General features: G+C 44.6%; 1 protein-coding gene across 1 annotated transcript; it reads right to left on the reverse strand.

Moving 5' to 3' along the window:
- Positions 1 to 1,509: 1,509 nt before the first annotated feature.
- LOC310659530 (granzyme A-like) lies at positions 1,510 to 9,665 on the reverse strand. Its single transcript, XM_083403212.1, has 5 exons — positions 9,426 to 9,665; positions 8,041 to 8,176; positions 7,436 to 7,577; positions 5,283 to 5,546; positions 1,510 to 1,755 (listed from the first exon to the last, which is right to left on the reverse strand). Exons 1-5 carry the CDS (start codon positions 9,484 to 9,486, stop codon positions 1,594 to 1,596), a joined length of 765 nt encoding a protein of 254 aa, XP_083259338.1. The 5' UTR covers positions 9,487 to 9,665; the 3' UTR covers positions 1,510 to 1,593.
- Positions 9,666 to 21,843: the final 12,178 nt, after the last annotated feature.

The following is a 21,843-nucleotide window of genomic DNA, read 5'->3' on the forward strand; positions in this document are numbered from 1 at the left end:
CGCTGCACTGTCCTTCCCCCAGGTAGTCCCTCGCTCTCTCTCCGCACCGCACCGCACCGCACCGCACGCCTGGCACCCCCCCTCCACAGTGGGCGGCGACCCGGCGGCTCGGATCGGATTTGCACAGCCAGCACTGCAGTGAAAGAGAGTGAGTGAGCCAGGTAGGGGCAGAGAGCTGCGAGTGCGAGCGCGCCCCCCCCAGATGTTGCGCCCGGTGTGGCCGGCCCCCCCTGCACCCCCCACGCTACGCCACTGAAGTGACCAGGTTTCAAGTTTGGCAGTGTGTATGGAGGCCCTGGGCTGCCCAAATTTCCAGGGGCCCTCTTGGCCTTGCTGATGTGGTCCAAAGGAAACCAGAGCAATACAAATGGGACCAGCTTGGCTGCAGGAGTTGCCAGAATGAGGCATATAAGGTGCTATCCAACCGTCTTAGGGATGCCGGATTTATGTAGGGCTTACTCCTTAGCCCACTGGTTTTCAACCAGTGTACCAGTGCCCTCAGGGTACCCTGAGGTGCCCTGAATGATGACCAGGGGTGCCATGGACAACACTGGCCTCTGTCCCTCTTTCCTTCCCTCCCTCCTTTCATGTCCTCTTGCATCTCTGCCTCCCAAAGGCTTGCATAGCTGTTTGTTGCAGCTACAAGCTCCCTGGGCAGATGGTGCCTCTGGGTCTAGGTAGTGGGGTGCTGGTTGCCAGGTGGCCTCGGAGTAAGCAAGCAGGCGAGGGAGCCTAGCCACCAGTCCTCCAGCCCTTGCTTTTGGGAATGGACAGACAAGTCACACACCCTTGTGGGGCAGTGGGAGGAGGCAGCTCAGATACCAGGGGGCGGCAGCAGCGGCTGCCCAGAGGACTCCCAAGGAGAGGGGAGAAGAGACTGAGGGAACCCTCCACAAGGGAGGGTGTTCAAAATAGGGTGAGAGGCTGCCAGCTCTGCAGGCAAGGGGTGACATACTGGACTCTGAGCCCCACAGGGCTGCTGCAGGAAGAATGTAGTTGGTCAAGGGAGCCGTGGTCTCAAAAAGATTGAAAACCTCCACCTTAGCGTTTTCTTCTCCTGAAAATATCCTGCAAGGCAGTGCAGGTTTAGGAACAGAGTTTTCCCTCTCCCAGATGGGCTACCTGCCCAGGCAGACAAGCCCCATCTGCACCTCACTTCCCTCTAGACCACTATAGGTCTCGTCCGTTCAATCTGCCAGAGCCTGTGTTTGCATGCAGGGAAGGTCACTAGCTCAGCGAGGGTTTGAGATCCATCAGCTACCCTCACCTGGTTTAGCCAGCCAGTGGAAGCCATTCTTGGGGTCTGCCCACTCTCACATGCTGAGAGCTTCTAGGAGGTGCAGGTGAGTGTTGAGTGCAGGGAGGGGGACCAAAGGTGGACAAACTATCCAAAAGCAGCACAACATGTTCTCCACCAGAGATACTACCCCTCCTATAACATCCCATACACCCCGTGGGTGTATGAATGACATGAGCGACATACCCATGAAGTAAAGCAGCTAGCAAGGGTTTTTTGTTGTTGTTTACATTTGATTTTATTAAAGCCAGATCAACGAGTATTTGGTGAGAGAATCACAAAATCAAACCAACCATCTATAGGTTGCCTCCAATCGTATTTTGTATCCAGGAGATATGCTTCTTTGTGAGAAGAGTATAGACGCCAGGTTGACGTTTATCACCACATGCTGATTTTCCACCAAAGGATACAATGGCTTTTTGTTCCCCGTTACATATCAAAGGACCACCCGAGTCACCCTGGTGGGAAAAAGAAGAGAGAGCCTTGACAAGACTATTACCCGTTGCTGATTCATTTCTTTCTTTGCTCACACTCTCAAAAAGATAGTAAAAGGAGAGTTTGAAAAATTAAACACCTGCATTTCATGATTTCCCTACAGGACAGTCCTTCAACTGTTCTCCCACTATATTCCCACTATAAAAAGGTAAAGGGACCCCTGACCATTAGGTCCAGTCGTGACCGACTCTGGGGTTGCGGCGCTCATCTTGCTTTATTGGCAGAGGGAGCCGGCGTAGCTTCCGGGTCATGTGGCCAGCATGACTGAGCCGCTTCTGGCGAACCAGAGCAGTGCATGGAAACGCCGTTTACCTTCCCGCCGGAGCGATACCTATTTATCTACTTGCACTTTGACGTGCTTTCGAACTGCTAGGTTGGCAGGAGCAGGGACCGAGCAACGGGAGCTCACCCCGTCGCAGGGATTCGAACCACCGACCTTCTGATCGGCAAGTCCTATATTCCCTGTGTGGGAAGTGTAGGAAGTGTGCCAGCTTGGCTCTGCAACTGTGGGTGCCCGGGGCCATAGGTGCCATGCAACATGCATGGCCCTAGCACTGAAATTTGTGGGTGCCTGGCCCCTTCATGGGGAATTTTGTGGGTGCTCAGGCACCCAGGGCCCCAGGGAGTTGGCACCTATGAAGTGTGCTTAGGGTTTCAGCAATTCTATACCTACCTACTTGGGAGTAAACTCCATGGAACTTAGTGTCGGGTTGCCATATTTCAAAAAGAGATTTATTTATTTATTTATTTAGCCAAAGTTGAGCTTTACTTTGCAAAATCTCAAAAAAAGAAGTTTTTGAGCTATTTTAAAGGAAATTTGCCAAAATTTACACTTCTGTACGTATGGATTTTCTTGGACATTTCCGTCGGAACATTGTTTCTCACGGCCAGATCCTGGCTATGTCTGGGAAATTCCGGATGTATGGCAACCCTAAATTACTGGGACTTCTGAGAAAACATGCACAGACTTTAAATATTTTGCAAGTTGCTTTGAGACTTCTTGTGAAAGGCAATGAACAAATTTTATATATATATATATATATATATATATATATATGTAGTAATAATTAGTATCATTACAGTGGTACCTCGGGTTAAGTACTTAATTCGTTCCGGAGGTCTGTTCTTAACCTGAAACTGTTCTTAACCTGAAGCACCACTTTAGCTAATGGGGCCTCCTGCTGCCGCTGCGCCGCCAGAGCACGATTTCTGTTCTCATCCTGAAGCAAAGTTCTTAACCTGAAGCACTATTTCTGGGTTAGCGGAGTCTGTAACCTGAAGCCTATGTAACCTGAAGCGTATGCAACCCGAGGTACCACTGTATTATAAATAATTATAAATGTATGAAAAAGATCTCAAATATGTGCAGTAAACACAAATCTGTAGCCTGAAAAGAAGCCAAAAGATTCTTCCACATGCTACCATGATGAAAGTCAAAAAATATTTTTTTAAATATAATTAAAAATATGGTTAACTGTATAATTTCTGAACATAGCTACCTGTTTACCGGTTCAATGTGAGTACATATTTTGAAATATTTTTCAACAAGTTTAAAAATGACATAGTATTAAATCAGTACGATAATGTACAACATACACACAAACACACCTGTGTGTGTGCACCTGCTTGCTCCGCTAACCGTCCCCTACCTTCCCCCATATTAACCCCCTTTCCACCCCAGCTTGCTTTTCACCTCCTCAACCCCATTTCTGAAACCACTTCTCTCTGCAACCCTATTTTCACCTTTGCGCCAAGTCCACACTTCCTCCCTGCAACCCTCCTGCACATAAATCGCTCCCTCACCCTGGTACCCTCCTGCATCTTCCTCCCCCCACACCTTACCACTACTAAGCAGACTTGTGTGTTTATTTGTGTGTGATGGTAGCTAATCAGGTGCCCATCATAGCTGTAACAAAATCAAGGTCTGATTAGGCATTGGCTTTAGTTTATGCTGAAACTCTGCAGAAACATTTTTCTCAGACCTTGCCCAGGCCTGTTGTTTTTAAGGGCAGGAAAAGCACTACAAAATAATTGCTGTTTCTCTCTAAACTGCTGTTTTCACCCTAATCTTCATTGGGCTATTTTAATAATAATAATAATAATAATAATAATAATAATAATAATAATAATAAATAATAATAATTTATTATTTATACCCCGCTCATCTGGCTCAGTCTCCCCAGCCACTCTGGGCAGCTCCCAATCAAATGTTAAGAACAATACAGTGGTGCCTCGCAAGACGAAATTAATTCGTTCTGCGAGTTTTTTCGTTCTACGAGTTTTTTCGTCTTGCGAGGCACCACTGTGTATTGACAGTTTCCCGTAGGAATGCATTGGCGGTTTAAAAAAAAAGGCGCAAGACATTTCGTCTTGCGAAGCAAGCCCATAGGGAAATCCATCTTGCGAAGCAACTCAGAAAATGAAAAACTCTTTCATCTTGCGAGTTTTTCGTCTTCCGAGGCATTCGTCTTGCGAGGTACCACTGTACAGCATTAAATATTAAAAACTTCCCTAAAGAGGGCTGCCTTCAGATGTCTTTTAAAGATAGGATAACTGCTTATTTCCTTCACATCTGAAGGGAGGGCGTTCCACAGGGTGGGTGCCACTACCGAGAAGGCTCTCCTCCTGGTTCCCTGTAACTTGGCTTTTCGCAGCGAAGGAACCGCCAGAAGGCCCTCGGCACTGGACCTCAGTGTCCGGGCAGAACAATGGGGGTGGAGACGCTCCTTCAGGTATACAGGACCCAGGCTGTTTAGGGCTTTAAAGGTCAGCATCAACACTTTGAATTGTGCTTGGAAACGTACTGGGAACCAATGCAGAGCTCTCAGGACCGGTGTTATGTGGTCCCGGCGGCCACTCCCAGTCACCAGTCTAGCTGCCGCATTCTGGATTAATTGCAGTTTCCGGGTCACCTTCAAAGGTAGCCCCACATGGAGCGCATGTCAGTAGTCCAAGCGGGAGATAACCAGAGCATGCACCACTCTGGTGAGACTGTATTTAAAAGTCTTGAATAAACAGAGCTACAACTTGTTTGAATTATTCCTCCTTATGTGTACAGTGGTGCCCCGCAAGACGAATGCCTCGCAAGACGGAAAACCTACAAGACGAAAGGGTTTTCCGTTTTCAGAGGCGCTTCGCAAGACGAATTTCCCTATGGGCTTGCTTCGCAAGACGAAAATGTCTTGCGATTTTTGAGGTTTTTTTCCGCTCCCCAACCCCTTTTTCTAAAGCACTAAGCTGCTAATAGCCTTTTAGCAGCTAATCTGCTAATCCCTTAAGCCTTTAATAGCCGTTAATAGCCCTTAAACTGCTAATAGCGCTAATCCGCTAATGGGCTTGCTTCGCAAGACGAAAAAACCGCAAGACGAAGAGACTCGCGGAACGGATTCTTTTAGTCTTGCAAGGCACCACTGTATTACACTACTGAACAAGGTGTCAGTCACAAGAGAGTTCATATTTGAGGACAGAAATGGTGAATAAACAAGCTTACCACACACGCATCCTTTCCTCCCTTCTTGTCTCCAGCGCACACCATAGTCATTGTCACAACAGCAGGATTATAGCCATCATTGCATTTTTTTCTGTCAATGACGGTGACGTCAACTTCATGCAGGGTATCAGATGGCTTCTTCTGTCTGTTTTGAGTAATTCCCCATCCAGCTACTTGACACTTGGTTCCTGCCTTGAGATCATCGCCCTTTTTGGTAAGCTTAATGGTTCTCACAGCTTTGTTAATCTTTGCTGTTCCATTAAGCTTAAAAGAGATGGAAGAGAGAGCGGGGTGTGGGTGTGTGTAGGGAAAACCAACACTTATTATTAGCAGGCAGTGTGGTGTAGTGGTTAGTGTGTCAGATTAAGACAAGGGAGAGCCAGGTTTGACACTCCATTCAGCCATGAAACTCTTTGCTGGGTCAGTCACCGTTACTCAGCCTAACCTAGGTAAAAGGTAAAGGTACCCCTGCCCGTACGGGCCAGTCTTGAAAGACTCTAGGGTTGTGCGCCCATCTCACTCAAAGAGGCCGGGGGCCAGCGCTGTCCGAAGACACTTCCGGGTCACGTGGCCAGCGTGACAACGCTGCTCTGGCGAGCCAGAGCCGCACACGGAAACGCCGTTTACCTTCCCGCTAGTAAGCGGTCCCTATTTATCTACTTGCACCCAGGGGTGCTTTCGAACTGCTAGGTTGGCAGACGCTGGGACCGAACAACGGGGGCGCACTCCGCCGCAGGGATTCGAACTGCCGACCTTTCGATCGGCAATCCCTAGGTGCTGAGGCTTTAACCCACAGCGCCACCCGCGTCTCAGCCTAACCTACCTCACTAACAAAACTGCTAAAAATGTGCTGATCTTCAATTTGAAACATTCCACACCACTGTATTTTGTGAGCAACAGTGGGTTAAATAAGTTAAAGTTTAATGAATTTATAAATACACTTTTTAAAAAAAGGAAGTTTTCACAGTGTTCTGTGCAGTAACAAAGAACACCAGCCAGACTTCACTTTTGATATAACCAAGCAGCCCATGATAAACTCAGGATGCTATCAGCAATTCAGAACATCATATCGGTAGCTTAGTTTACATCAGGTAATGTAAGGGAGAGTGGGGGAAATCTTCAGGGTCTTCCTAAAAATACTGATTCCACTAACTCTCTAGTCAGCGGCTAATTTTATGGGGCCCTCCTCAAAATCACGTTGAGGAAGAAAATGGACCAACCCCAATTCCAAAGAACTGCTCGCTAATCTGGGTGTGGACAACTTGGTCCTCCAGATGTTGCTGAACTACAACTTCCATCATTCCTTGCCTTTGGCCAGGCTTTCTAGGGCTGATGGGAGTTATAGTTCAGCAAAATCTGGAGGGTCAGAGGTTTCCCACCCTTGTGTTAGTCCCATGGTCATAAATAAGTCACTATACCAGGTGCGCTCCATGGTCTCTTGTGACAGTCAGATGCCAACAACAGCACCTTGTATATGCCTCACTCTCTTGTGCAATTGGAGAGTGAACTAATGTTCTTCACTGGGGGGAGATATGGCCCCTCCTGGCTTCCTATTACTGAATCCTACCATAACCCCCTCTGGATGCTGCCAGATCTTCCCTTACAGCCACCCCCTGCTAATTGGATCAGAGGAAATTAGTCATGTTCTACTCCCATTAAAATCAGTGTGGCAGGTTAGCCAGAAAACCTCCCTAGATTCTGCCTCCTGGGCATCTAAGTAGATCTCAGCAGGCTTAACAGCTTACCCAACCCTCTCCCCATCTCTCTGAACATCCAGGCTTATGTTTGGGAGGGGGAGCATTTCCTATCACCCAGACAATGGCGCTGTTATGCTCAATCTTTATGATTCCTTTTCTCTACCTTACGTCTTTAACTTCACTCCACCAGTGTTACCCCGTTGCCAAGGCAACCGGCATATCACTATCATAGAATTTCATAGAATTGGAAGGACGTCTAGTCCAACCCTGGCTCAGTTCAGAGATCATGCTTGGCCAAGTGTGCGCCTTTTGCAGCAGCTGTGAGGAGTCCACCTATCATGATGCCATCAGTGGGTGTCACTGTCAGCAAACTCCCAACACTCCTCAGGGAAAAGACACAACATGGTAGCTTCCCTTAGCACCTATATTAGATGTATGTGCCATTTGGAGCTATACCTGTAGAAGCATAAGGTCATGTTCTTTTGTCGTCTCATCATAGCATGGGTGAGCAATTTGTCTAGCAACCCTAAATTTCTGCTGGGTATCCTCATGTTCATCAAATGAATGAGCTCCAAGGACAACTGTGGGAGTTTTCTCCCTAAGAAGATAAAGAATATGGATAAGTTAAAGGAAGTCCAAAGTTCACTAGCGTATGTCAGTTTCACATACAGTATGTTCATTTACAAATCCATTCCTTTTCTGCATCAATATGCATTTTTATTAAAAACCACACAAAATTTTACCTTTTTGAACTTACTTTGCACAAAATAAACAATTTAATACACTCTACCCCAATCTGCTCCCCAATGTATTTTATTACGAAACATGCATTTTTATACCCATTTTAACCTTCAATATTCATTTTTATATGCATTTTCCTAGGTTTTCTTGAGCCAAGAACTGTATTGCAAGATTTAGAGATATGTGCAACACCCAAAGGATAGCTGTGCTCTGATATTAAGCTGGTAATTGCAAATCTGCTAGCATCCCTACACGGGCAGTATTAAGTTTGTGAACCACCACCACCAAAAACAGAAACAGAAACATTTCTTGAAACTTACAGACAATGGGCTGCTGTTAACACCCAGTTGGGTTTGATCAACGTTCCTCCACAGATCTGTCTTCCCTTGATTAAGGCCATATAAGGTCTTGAGTGTGGTTTCGATTCTTTCCCTCCAATTATATCTGCACATTGATCTGAGAAAGGGGTGGTGGTGTTAGTCATGCTAATAATCACAATGGGTGGCATACACTGCCGTAATAATAATAATAATAGAAGAAAAAATAATAGAGGAAAATGAGTAATGAAGGAAAAGAATGTAATTCACTCCAGGAAGCCTGTGTAACTGATGGCCCATCAAACTGAAAAGTGCTCCCTGGCCATGTTATTCTGGTGGCCCAACCAGGTGATTGACAACCTGCCTCCTGTTTCTGCAATTCCAGGCAGTATTAAAACAGGCTTAGCGTGCCTTTGGTGAGCTGCCGTAAGTGACTGGTGGGCTTGATGGATCACTCCTTGTGCTGACCTCCTGCAAAGGATGAAGACAGGTGCATACAGAGAGGCAGAGATTACTGGGTGCTCGCTTTGTGCTCAGCAGAAGCTGAGGGTGGTGCCAATTGTTAGATCAGGGGTGGCAAGTCTCAGGCCCAGGGGGTGAAACTCAGCCCTCCAAATCTGGCCCTTTGGACTCTCCCCAAGCAGCACCCCCTACTCATTATACAGTGCCTTTATGAGCAGAGTGTGATCAGAGGCAGTAATACGAGCTGACCGGGATAGATCAGTTGGTAAGAGTACAAGGCTCTTAATCTCAGGGTTGTGGGTTCAAGCCCCACCTGGCGGGGAAAGATTCCTGCATTTCAGGGGGGTTGGACTAGATGACCCCTGCGGTCCCTTCTAACTCTACAATTCTACAATTCTATGATTCTAAATACTAGCTGCTGGGGATGGGGAAGGTGCTGCGCTTCTGTTCACCCTTCTGATTAGAGACACAATACAGTGGGAGCTGAAGCCATTTACATAGCCATCACACATGAGGCATTTGACAGAGCAGCATTGCTCTCAGAGGGAAGGATAGCATTTCCCCAGCAGTAAACGCTGCCAAATGAGGTCTGTGATACAGCTCAGCCAAAAAGGTACAGTATCAGGCTCACCTTTCAACTTCAACTGGACCAAACTGGTATGCAGGTTCCCTTACTTTGTAAATACTGAAAGGAGCACACATATTGTAAATCAATTGCCAGTTGCTTTAAATGATTTTAATACTGCATTTTTAAATTGTTGCAACCCACCCTGGGACCTGATGATGAAGGGTGTGTAAGAAATCCAATTAATACTACTACAACTAATATATTTTAAGCTAATGATTGAACAAAAACAAGATTTCTTTGCTTAACCAATTGATTGCATTACAATCTCTCTCTCTCTCTCATATAATGGGACACTTACCTCTTGGAATCCCTAGGAGAAAAACGGCACTGAAGAACCACAAGTCAAAGAAAACACCCATCGTTGCTGCTTTGTGTTCCCCCACATCAAAGTATCTGGTATATATACACAGTGAGGTTTTCTTCTTCTTTCTCTTTATGGATGTTCATTTTGAAACTGAAACACCCACAATGTGACCTCAGAAACGTGTCGGTCATTTCAAGGCAAGAAAAGTTTGTGTCATTTAATGAACCAACATGACCAATGAATTGGGGAGGGAATGAGAGACAGGCTTACCCTGTGTTCTCAGGAGTGCTTTACTGATATTTCCTATCATACCTGAGGTTGCTGTGTAAAACTGGGTGACGACTATTGAACCTAGTGGAATGTTTTGGGTAGGCAATTGCTTCCTGCTGAGTCAAAAAAAGGCTTGAGAGATAACGGACTTCCACAGACGACTTCTGTGGAAAGGAGCTTATAACCTGTAATATTACTGTGATAAATGAGTAGACCATAATGTCAGTTCCACATTTGTGAGAAATTGATCTTTTATTGTGGAAGTATCTGACCTCTGGAACTCCCTGCCTATTGATATGAGGAAGTCACCTTAGTATTTTTGACACCGGCTAGAAAACTTTTTCGTTTATTTTGTTTTAGGCAAACCTATCCAGACACATAGTTTTATTACATATATTTGCTTTTAAGATCTGTTGACGGGGTGAGCTCTGGTTGCACGGTCCTTGCTCCTCCCAACCAGTAGTTCGAAAGCATGTCAAGTGCAAGTAGATAAATAGGTACCGCTCCGGCGGGAAGGTAAACAGCATTTCCGTGTGCTGCTCTGGTTTGCCAGAAGCAGCTTAGTCATGCTGGCCACATGACACAGAAGCTGTCTGCGGACAAACGCCGGCTCCCTTAGCCTATAGAGTGAGATGAGTGCCACAACCCCAGAGTCATCCGCGACTGGACCTAATGGTCAGGGGTCCCTTTACCTTTACTATCCAGACATGTAGTTTTATTACATATAGTTGCTTTTAAGATCTGTCAATTTTATCTATATTTTGGTAGTGTATCTACTGTTTTTAAAGCCTTATTGATGTTCATTTTAAACATCTGATACCATTTTATGTTGGGTTGAAATAAACGACAGACGAGTCGTGGGTGTCATCTGGGAGGCATCTCCTCGACCAAGTCTCGGAGAGTCCCTTTTATTGAATATTACAGCATTGCCTCGTATGTGCTTGCTGCTGATTGGTTACACGTGGTGCGTTACATGGGTTACAAGGGTTGCGTATAAGACATACAAGGGTTGTGTATAAGACATTAATCATCATTAGATAGAGGGAACACAGAGTTAGACAGGCAGAAGACTTCCTTAGTAAACAATCTATAGTGATTGATGTAGTGAGACTCAGAGAACGTACAGAGTGCACTTAACATTTCAGGGTGATAAGGAGAGGATGTATACAGATAGATAAGAAGAGGCCAGGACACAACATTCCAGGATGGTGCCAGGGTGGTGAGAAAGGAATGTACAGAAAGACAAACTATGCATCAATTTTATATTGCAGGTAAAGATCTGGACTACTGAACCAATGAGGCTCCCCCCCCCATAAATGGCTTGCTTCTTTCTCAGTGTCCTTAGTGGGGGGGTGGTCAGGTAACCCTCCGCCCACATCTAAAGGATGCATGAGGCAACATGGGCTACTCAGGCAGGACCTGCCACTCATATCTCTGCCAGTGAAAAAAAGACAGTCACGGAACCAAGAAATTACACACACAAAAAAAGAATTGCCGTGAAAATCCTGAAACAAGAAGTAATCGACTATAGAATTAAATTAAATAACAAAAATTAAAAAAAATTAAGGAAAAATTAACCTGGAATTAACAAAGACTTAAGGATATGCCGGCTACAAAACTCGTTTTACTGAACTAATCAGTTTCCTCAGAAGGAAATAAAGAAATTATAAACCTTAAATGATTTTAAGTGATATCAAACAAACTGAAGAGCAGGGCTGAAATGCTTCCCTGAGTTTACAAAAAAGGTATGAAAACCTCAATGATAAGTTTTAAACATAGCCCTATTTAAGAGAACCAAGCGGTAGTAATAAGAAATTGAGGACTCTAGTATTGCTTTCACAAAACGGTTTTAAGAAAAACTTACAAAGGAATACGAGATAAGCTGTTTAGGTTTCAAACAAACCCCAAAACAGGGCAGAAACTCAAAAACAGGGCTGAAGCGCTCCTGACTGCTGATGTTAAAGACTCAATATCTCTGCCGGCTGCACATTTGGCAGGCTTGAGAAGGGACTCTTTGCAGATCTCAGCACAAGCGCATAAACTCCCTCCACACAAAGATTTGTGTGCCATTTGATTCATCCACATGAAAAGAAATGCCTTTGAAACACTATAGGCACCATGTGCCAATGTGCCAAAGAGGCAGCAGCAACTGAGATGGTGGAGAATGATGTTCCTCAGAGCCTTCTGCGAAGTTTACTTTTTCCCCACAGAAGTCCTAATATTTTTTATGTCCACCAGAGGGCTCTCAAACTCACATATACTGTATATTACCTTTAGTAATTTGTCTCTGGATGAATGATTTGTTTCACCCTGCCTTGGTTTGCATAGGAACTGAACATAAAATACAATATGGGGGCGGGGGGTAGTCAGGAGGGCTTCTCTATATGATTGCAATGTATAATAGGGTTGCCATATTTTTAAAGAGGGAAAGTTGTTGAGGGGTTTGTGGGGTTTTTTTTTGCCAAGTTGTCCAGCTTTTTGAGGTATTTTAAAGAGAATTAGCCAAAATATAGACTTCCAATATGGACTGTGGTATGTCCAGATTTCCCCTAGACATTTCAGCGATTTTCACCCAGACACTGTTTCTATGTCTATCCATATTGTCCATAGTATTTGTTACATTACAAGTGAGATTAAAATCCTGCTAATGTTTTCATCTGCTTACAGTGGTCTCCTAAATAAATTATAAACTTTTCCCATTCTTTCTTGAATTTCTTGTCTTCTTGCTCTCTGAGTTTTCCAGTCAGTTTTGCCATTTCAGCGTAGTCTAACCGCTTAGTTTGCCATTCCTCTCTGGTAGGGACTCTTTCTTCTTTCCATCTCTGGGCTACTAGCATCCCTAAGAAGCACCATTTCATCACCACTGTATGAAATTAAATTGGGCTGGTTGTTGGTAATTTATTGATAAACAGTTGTTTATTAATGTTGATATGTGATATGACGTGGGTGGCGCTGTGGGTTAAACCACAGTGCCTAGGACTTGCCGATCAGAAGGTCAGTGGTTCGAATCTCCGCGATGGGGTGAGCTCCCGTTGCTCAGTCCCTGCTCCTGTCAACCTAGCAGTTTGAAAGCACACAGTGCAAGTAGATAAATAGGTACCGCTCCGGCGGGAAGGTAAACGGCGTTTCCGTGCGCTGCTCTGGTTTGCCAGAAGCGGCTTAGTCATGCTGGCCACATGACCCGGAAGCTGTACACCGGCTCCCTCGGCCAATAAAGCGAGATGAGCACCGCAACCCCAGAGTCAGTCACAACTGGACCTAACGGTCAGGGGTCCCTTTACCTATGTGCATTAACCAGAATAGTTTGCATGATTTAGCTGCCTTCTTGTTTCATTCCAGATTATTTTGTAATGCTGAGTACTATCTGTATAATATGTCCTCGCATAATGATAAATATGAATGTGACAAAGGAAATTTATCCATTGCCTTGGCTGAAAATGCTGCAGAGCGCTACTTAAATCCCATTAATTCCAGTGGGATTTCAGCAGCCTAATTGTGGTCAGGACTGAAGTCCTTTTAAATAAGCTTCTAATGACTTTACCATTTACAAGGGAAATATGGGAATCAGCAGAGAGACAAGCCGGCATTAAATGTACACACGATATCCTGCACTTTATGAACAGGATGGTAATGAAATTCTCTCTCATTCTCTTTGTCACTGCATGAAGCCCATTTCATTTCATTCCAGGATTTGTTTCCCTTTCTTTGTTGTTGTTGACAGCAATTCACATCTGGCTCTCAACAGACAATGTAGACATGGCCACAAATGTTGTTTCCTGGAAGAGTGGTGTTTTGAGAATGAAACCTGTCCACTGTTGATGGGATAAATCTTTGGTTTATCTTCCAAGCAAAGGTCATTTATCCATGCCATGTAAAAATGCCGTCAAAGGGTGCTTCCTCTTTAGTGACGTGATCTGAGGGTAGTAAGAGATATTTACAGAGCAGAGCTGCAAGAACAAATGTTGCTGGGTTTTTAGATTATTTTATTCAGATTTACCCACGGGATTTTAAGAGGCAGTTGCAAATGTATTTTAACAGGCCAGAAAACAGAGAGAAATCAAACAATAGCATACATGCTATGTTTCTTTTTTTAAAAAAATTAATTTTTATTTTTAAAAAATTATTGGTTTTCCGTATTGTATTTCTATTTAAATTATATGAATGATTTGCAAATTTGTCTCTGTATGTATAAATTGATACATGCAAATTTTATGCAAGTCTGGGTTCTCTTTTGCCCCCCTTTTAATGTATTAATTGCATTCTGCTTACCACCTTTTACCACCCAATGAGTTCAAGGTGGTGTGCATGTTCTCCCCTCCCACAAAAACCCTGAGAGGTAGATTAAGCAGAGAGACTGGCCCAAGGTCACCCAGTGAGCTTCAGGGCTTAGTGGGGATTGGAGTGCTGGTGTGCTGGATCGTAGTCCAACATTCTGGCCCTCCTACTGCTATGTGTCTTCCAGTCGTTTGTTTGCTTTCTAACAGGCAGAGCCCAGGCTCCAGGCCTTCTCTGATGCTCACCACAAAGAAGCTGCAAAATTGATCCTCACCCCGGGCTCTGACTATGGGCCAGAAGGCAGTTGCAAACCTCAGAATACACCAAGTTGGCTGTGGAAGGTACAGCGTACGAAACAATTCCTGCCACTCCCCCAGAGGAGGAAGAGAGTGGTGGTGATAGGTGACTCCCTTCTGAGGGGGACAGAGGCAGCAATGTGCGGTGGTAACAGGATGTCCCGGGAGGTGTGCTGTCTCCCAGCTGAAGAGAGTCATGATGTGACGGAGAAATTGCCAAGCTGACCACAACCTCCTCCTTCTGACTCATGTGGGTACAAATGATACCGTCAGACACAGCCTTCGATGTATAGCAGTGGCCTATGACAAATCCCAGCTATATTCAATGGCGCTTAGTTCCAGGAATTGGACTGTTATAGCATAAAGACTGTTATAGCATAAATCTTCTGCGGTCAGAGGCAACATGTCTCTTAATGTCAGTTCCTGGAAACTGCAGGTGGGGAAGGTTCTGTTGCGTTCGGCTTGTGGACTTCTCATTGGTCAGCTGCTGTGAGTGCAGAATGCTGGACTTTATGACCCTTTGGCCTGATCCAGCTAGGCTCTTCTTATGCAATTCGATGCACGTCAACCTGGGAACAAATCCCATTGAGCACAGTGGGACTTAAATATGAACAAACATTTATAGGACTGCCGGAGACCGACAGCATAAGAAAAAAGCTTGGGCTCTTCAAAAATTGCAACCGTTTTACCAAGCAGTGAAGCATCTTCGAATACATCTTTTCCTCTCTTTCTAATGTCTCATTGTAAGTTATAGAGGTCAAGAAAACATAGCAGTGCAATCCTTTATGTTATGAGCTTGGTTTGGAAGCTCCATAGAGCTTGGGTAGATGAACTCTGGGGTTGCACAACTTATTTCCTGCCCCTGCCCTTTGAGCCTTAAAATGTCCTCCTTTGGGGATGTTGGCTTAGGTCTGTGTGAGCAGGAATTCTGTGCCCAGATTTTAGCCAGTTCAATGCAGTACAACTAAAGACAATTAAATACTTGTAGGGAAAGTGAGTTTTGCTTTCTCAGGTTGTCTAAAAACCGTGACAATGGTGACTCATTTCGAATCAAACAGAGGCTAGTTTGCCCATCACTATTCCAAATGTGTATCTGGATGGATGATGATACTTGGAGGAAGAATGTGTGGGAAGGTTATATAACATGAAGCCATTATTATTCCACACTTCCCAGTGCATTTTCAAATCATTTTCCTTACCACGAAAACTCTTATGCTGCTTCTTTTTTTGGGAAGTGGGTTTGTTGCGCAAGACCACCAAATCCACTTTCCCTGTGCAACTTGAATTTGACAGTGTATAATTGAATCCTGCCTGCAAAACAGCAACACTCTGGTAGCAGGCTCAAAAGTAACTTTAAAAATACAATTGTATTCTGATTCAAGCCTTTTAACCTTGCTGGGATTCTTGACTTCAGAAATATCTACATCCCCTCCCACACCCAACGAAAAAAACAAACCTTCAAATGGTACTGCTGTGGTCAAGAAAGCATCTAAATGCCCCAATCTTTCTTTTCCTCTTGCATCTATTTTTACTGGATCTTGAGCCACAGTGTCACATGAAACAAAGCACAATTAATAACTCTTTGAAAAGTCACAACAAGAGAAATAACACCAAAGGAGGGAATTGGGTGTTGTTGTTTTTTAGTCTTCTGTTCCTGGAATCTTCTTCTGGAATTCACAGAGTAGCTTTCCTTACTCTTGTTTCTTATACGTAGTATATTGTGCTTACAGCTTTGCACAAAAGAAGTGACAGGAAGGCTCAGCGAGGTCTGGAATGTGAAGAATGGTTTCTTCAAATGCACCTTAGTTTAGAAATCAGCTAATATAGTTTTTAGATGTCCAAATGGCTATTATATGTTATAACACTCAGTGAAAATATTAAATATGTACTGTATAATAAACAATAAATAAATAAATGATGTATGCATCAAAAATAATAATTTATCTTTTCAGGTTTGATGAAATGAGTAGAACCTACTCAGTTTCTTCGAGTGGGGGAGAGAAAAACCTCAGGCTCAAGGACTGGATGTGCCCCCCCATCTTTCTATTCATCCCTCAGGACTTTCCCCACAGAATTCCCATGCTATTTTCTCCCAGGCTCCCAGCATCACCAGTCATGCCCAATACTCTCCTTGATTGCTTTTGCATAGCTGGAATGTGTGGTACCTGTGATAACACCTTTTGCTTGCCTGGATGGAGAGAGGGGTGTTAGCAGGTGACCAAGGGCTTTCGTGAATGAAGGAGAGCTTCCGTGGATCCTGTCCTTGGTTGCAAATGTTGCACCACTTTCTGACATCCTTTGATATTTGCACGTCTACAAATTTTGCAATGTAGTTTGCCAGCAAAAGTAATGTGTACAAAATTGCACACATTAGGATAAAGTTTACGTAAAAATGCGTATTACAGAAAATAACATAAAATGCATTATATTGTGGGAAATGGTGTACATAAATTTATATACTAGGAGAAATTCACACTAAAACGCTGATGACTTTTCATGGTGACTTGTAAAAATAATGATAATTGTAAACTGATGTGGAAATGTGGAGAATTGAAGTTAAGACTGGAGAATTGAGAAACTGAGAGAAACTGAGATTCAGCCATCCCTACCTTCAACTAAAGGTATTTTAACTTGTGTCTCCATTATTTCACCCAGCGTAATTAACTGTACATATTACATTCTTTTATCCTGCTTTCTTTAACATAATTTGTGTTGAATAATAATATTTCTTTTGCTGCTTGTAATATGGGCAGCTTTTCATTCTACATACCACTGGATCTGTTCCAGAAGAGTTTGTGACTGAATTTGGTGGGCTGTTTGTTTATTTTTTTAAAAAAAAGTTTCTCCTTTTTTTGGGCCACATCTGTGTTCACACTTCTATTTTTATCACCTCGTTAGGATATTTTCCTCGAGGAAGCTCAAAAGTGCCAGCAATCTCTTTCATCCCATCAGATATTGTTTGGTATTTTACACAATGAGTACTTCCTAAATATATTTGCAGAAGACGCCAGGAGCAGCGCAGTCGTCCATAACAGAAAGACATTCTTGCATGGAAATGTGTGTATGCATTTTACACACACACACACACACACACACACACACACACGCACACACACACACACAGCATCAAACAGCATGTCATGCAAGCATGTCATTCAACTAATCTCTGAAATATTATATGCATTACTGTGATTAACAAAACAGTATTTTATATTTATGTTGCAAAACATTTTGGCTTCCACCTGAATCAGCTGCTCGAATAAAAATGAAATGACATTTTCCCAAGCAGGCAGTTACAGAGCTCTGAGGATGGAATGATCAAAAAATCTTCATTTGCTGAACCTAAGTGATGCTGGTGTTCTCCTCCAAATTGAGCCCATGCGCAGGGGCGAAGGAAGGTGTTGTGACACCCGGGGCGGGCATCGCTACGTAGGGCACAAGTGTGGTGTCACTATGTATGACGCATGTGCCGTACGTAGTGACGCCACACATGTGCTGCATAGCGGTTGCTGGCGGCGGCACTCCAGTGCCGTACAGACAGTGCCGGGATCCTCTGTTTGTGGCTGTTGTGGCGTTGGAGGGATCCTGGCACCGTCCGTACGGCGCTGGAGTGCCACCGCCAGCAAACCTCTATACAGCACATGTGCGGTGTCGCTACTTACAGCGCATGTGTGCGACGCCACACATGCGCTGTACATAGCTGTTGCAGCTGTGAACGGAGGATTCTTCACATGTGGCTGCAGTGGCGCGGTGGCTGCTTGCCCCGGCGGGGTGACTTCTTGTCACCCCCGCAGACATGGCATCTGGGGCGCACCGCCCCCCCATTGTGATGCCACTGCCCATGTGGTGTTAGTGGTAGCACATCTGCTGTTGCACATAGGAGCTCTCAGGTTCTATCCCTGGCAACTTCCAACATGACTGACATACATGCATACATCATTTCATTTGTATTCCACCTTTCCACAGTTCAAACCGTGCTCAAGACGGCTTATAAGGTGAACCACATACATAAAGGCAGCATAACAGAAATAATCACAAGCAATAAATAAAACATTAAACAATATACAACCAAACTGAGCGATTTCCATATAAATCACAAGATCTAAAATAAAGATGCAAAAAAGCACAGCAGCAGCCCCAACACAACACAACACAACACAAACAATGCTCCAGCCCGAGAGTCAATTCAGTAGCCTCAGCTTTTGTAGCTGGAGTCAGTCAGGGCCCCGCCCTCCCAGGCCTGGTGGAAAAAGGCCTGTAAGGTCTTCCAGGATTCACAGCTAAGAGGGTCTCTAGCCCTTTCAGCAGCCTCAGCTTCTGTAGCTGGAGTCAGTCAGGGCCCTGACCTCCTGGGGCAGGTGGGAAAAGGCCTGCAAGTCAGGGAGCAGGTCTTCTGGGACTCAGCAGTCAAGAGGGACTGAGAGAGGCCCCTACCTGAAATCCTGGGAAGCCAATACCAGTCAGTGCAGGCAATATTATGCTATGCTGACCAATTTTCTGATTCATTGTAAGGTAGCTGCCTCTCTTCTTATGACTTAGGATAGTCCAGCATCATGGTGAACCAAATTTCACCACGTGGAGTGGTTGTATAAATGCCCTCTTGATGTGATGTCACTTTATACCTCTTGCGTCTTATCTACAGTGCTTTGGTAGCTTCAGCTCTGAAGCGGCTTATAAATTTGTAAAGTTAATTTTAAAATTAAAAATCAGTTGTCTTGACTCCAAACCACATATGTTTCGCACAAGGCAAAGCTGAAATCGACAGCCTAGGAAGTGCAGAAGTGCACATTCTGGGCTCACAATAAAGGCTAGGAATAAAACCTGCTTTGTGTATATTCACTCAGTTTGGCATACTTTGCTCCGTGACAATAGTTCAATATTTTCAGAAGTTGTTGGCAAGGAGAAGGCCAAAAGAACAGAAGGAGAGGAAGGGTGTGGGTGCTGGGTGGGCCAGTTGGGTTGCCAGAGAAAAGGAGCAAAGGGAGGGGGACGAGGTTCTGTGAGTCATCATCACCAACATTCCAACATTCCAAACTGGTTCCAAACGTCTTTGTATTTTCTTGGAAGCCACATTTGGGTAATAGCTTCTATTTTAAAAGAAAATAAATCACACCACGGATGCCACATTCTGGATGAGTTAGATGTTCTTGAATTTGCATAGCAAATCTGCAATCACTTGAAATACCCATGCCCAGAGAACCTCTGGTATGTTTGTGACTCTTAATGCTCCACATCCTCATAGCCCTCTGTCATTCTTGTATTCAAGATTTCCCCTGCAATGCAGGAATCTCAACTAAAGCATCCATGATGGCTACCGAACCTCTGCTTAAAAACCTCCAAGGAAGGAGAGTCAACAAGCTCTCAACGGAGACCATTCAACTGCCGGAAACCTCTTACTGTTAGAAAGTTTTTCCTGATGTTTAGTCGGAATCTCCTTTCTCGTAACGTCAAACCATCGGTTCGAGTCCTATCCTCCAGAGCAGGGGAAAAACAAGCTTGTTCCCTGTTCCCAGTTACAGCCCTTGAGATATTTGAAGATGGCTATCATATCTCCTCTCAGTCTCCTCTTTTCCAGAGGAAAAGCATACCCAGCTCCTTCAACCGTACCTCATAAGGCTTGGTTTCCAGCCACTTGACCAGCTTGGTTGCCTTCCTCTGCACATGTTCCAGCTTGTCAACACCCTTCTTAAATTGTGGTGCCCAAAATTGGACACAGTACACCAGGTGTGTTTTGACCAGTATTCTGGGTGTGGTTCTTATGTTCTGGAACATCCAAGGAGACTCTCAGGGTGGCTCATGATGACTCAAGAGAAGCAGCTGTTCCAAGGGTCTTGTGCTTCCTTGTGTAAATTCCCCACAAAATGAAACTTTTGCATCTCTCCTGGTGGAGTGTCCATCGCCGAGGATGGGGAGATTGTCTCTGGGACAGGCAGGAGCAAGGCAGTGAGAAGGGAACAGCACTTACATGTCATGCTCCTTCCCCACTGTTGTCATGTTCAAAATTGATTTAAGTGGCACTTAATAATAGAAATGTGAAAAGATTCAAATTCCTAATTAGAAGTAAGAAAGGCCCATCGCCTTCCAAGATTTATTTCTCTTCAGCAATGATTCTCATGAGTAGAGTATCTCTGTCCTACCTCCTGAGTTTGAGCAGCTGTTCTCTTGGCACTTCCTTGCAATGGCTCTGAAAGCCTGAATGCCATTTGAACAGAAAGAAATGTGAACATTTAGCCTTGGTTTTCTCCAATGGACGACCTGAAATTTCTCCACCAGAGTCAATGGAGTTCAGGAGCAGGAGGTTGCGTTGTTTCAGCCTCACCTGGCACGCACTTGACACTGCCTGCATGCAGATCAGATGCTCTAACGCTCAGCTGCAGCCCTTCCCTGTGGGCTTAAGGTAACTTGGAGCCTTGGCAGAGAATCATGCCCATAAATTGGTCCTCTGCTCCTGGGAACTGCAAATCAGCCAAAAGATAAACTGATAACTGTCAGATATCTGAAGGTGAAAACACAAGACCTTGAAACCTATCTTACTAATGTTGTCTTTGGCATGTCTCTTTGAACACAGTGCCTCAGTTAACTACCTAACCTAAATGTTGACGGGATTATTCTTTTTGTTCCAAATAAGAGTTTCCTTTAGCCTGGTGTGCCACCATATTTTTTTTAAGCGCCCTTCTCCAACTTGGCTTCCTCCAGATGTTGTTGGAGCACAACTCCCATCATCTGTGAACATTGGCCATGCTGGCCAGGACTGATGGGACCCAGTGTCTAAAACATCTGGAAGGCACTAGGTCAGGGAATTGATGCTTTTGAATTATGGTGCTGGAGGAGACTCTTGAGAGTCCCATGGACTGCAAGAAGATCAAACGCATCCATTCTTAAGGAAATCAGCCCTGAGTGGTCACTGGAAGGACAGATCCTGAAGCTAAGGCTCCAATACTTTGGCCACCTCATGAGAAGAGAAGACTCACTGGAAAAGACCCTGATGTTGGGAAAGATGGAGGGCACAAGGAGAAGGGGACGACAGAGGACGAGATGGTTGGATAGTGTTCTCGAAGTGACAAACATGAGTCTGACCAAACTGCGGGAGGCAGTGGAAGACAGGAGTGCCTGGGGTGCTCTGGTCCATGGGGTCACGAAGAGTCGGACACGACTAAACGACTAAACAACAACAACAGGTCAGGGAAGGTTACTTTAAAGTAACAAGACATCACTTTATATTACCAAGGTTGGTAGCAGGGGTTTAGAAAATGAATTGACCATGGCAGCTATGTAGTTAGATATGCGATCTCTCTTTCTGACTTCGGGAGCTGCTTTTGTGAGTGAAAAGGGTGATTTGCAAGGGGATCGAGCCAAAGTTGTCCTGAAGGAAAGGTATGTAACCTACTACTGCTCTTCCTCCCCACCCCACCCCCGTGCACTTTTCTGGCAGACATCCTTGAGCATTTGAGACGGATATGAGAGTTTTCAGCCCTCACTGGAAAACAACCCAACTAAACATAACAGATTACATCAGCTCAGGCTTTTCAATTCCTGGATGGCAGCAGCGTGCTAATCCAACCTTCATCCTG

Source organism: Podarcis tiliguerta (genome assembly GCF_965153285.1).
Source record: "Podarcis tiliguerta genome assembly, chromosome: 11".
NCBI classification, from domain to species: Eukaryota; Metazoa; Chordata; class Lepidosauria; order Squamata; family Lacertidae; genus Podarcis; species Podarcis tiliguerta.

Coding starts and splice junctions, on each gene's coding strand:
- LOC310659530 (XM_083403212.1), bottom strand. CDS start 9,486: ATGGGTGTTTTCTTTGACTTGTGGTTCTTCAGTGCCGTTTTTCTCCTA. Junction 8,177..9,425: donor TCTCCTAGGGATTCCAAGAG/GTAAGTGTCCCA, acceptor CCCCTTTCTCAG/ATCAATGTGCAGATATAATT. Junction 5,547..7,435: donor ATGACCTTATGCTTCTACAG/GTATAGCTCCAA, acceptor ATCTCTTTTAAG/CTTAATGGAACAGCAAAGAT.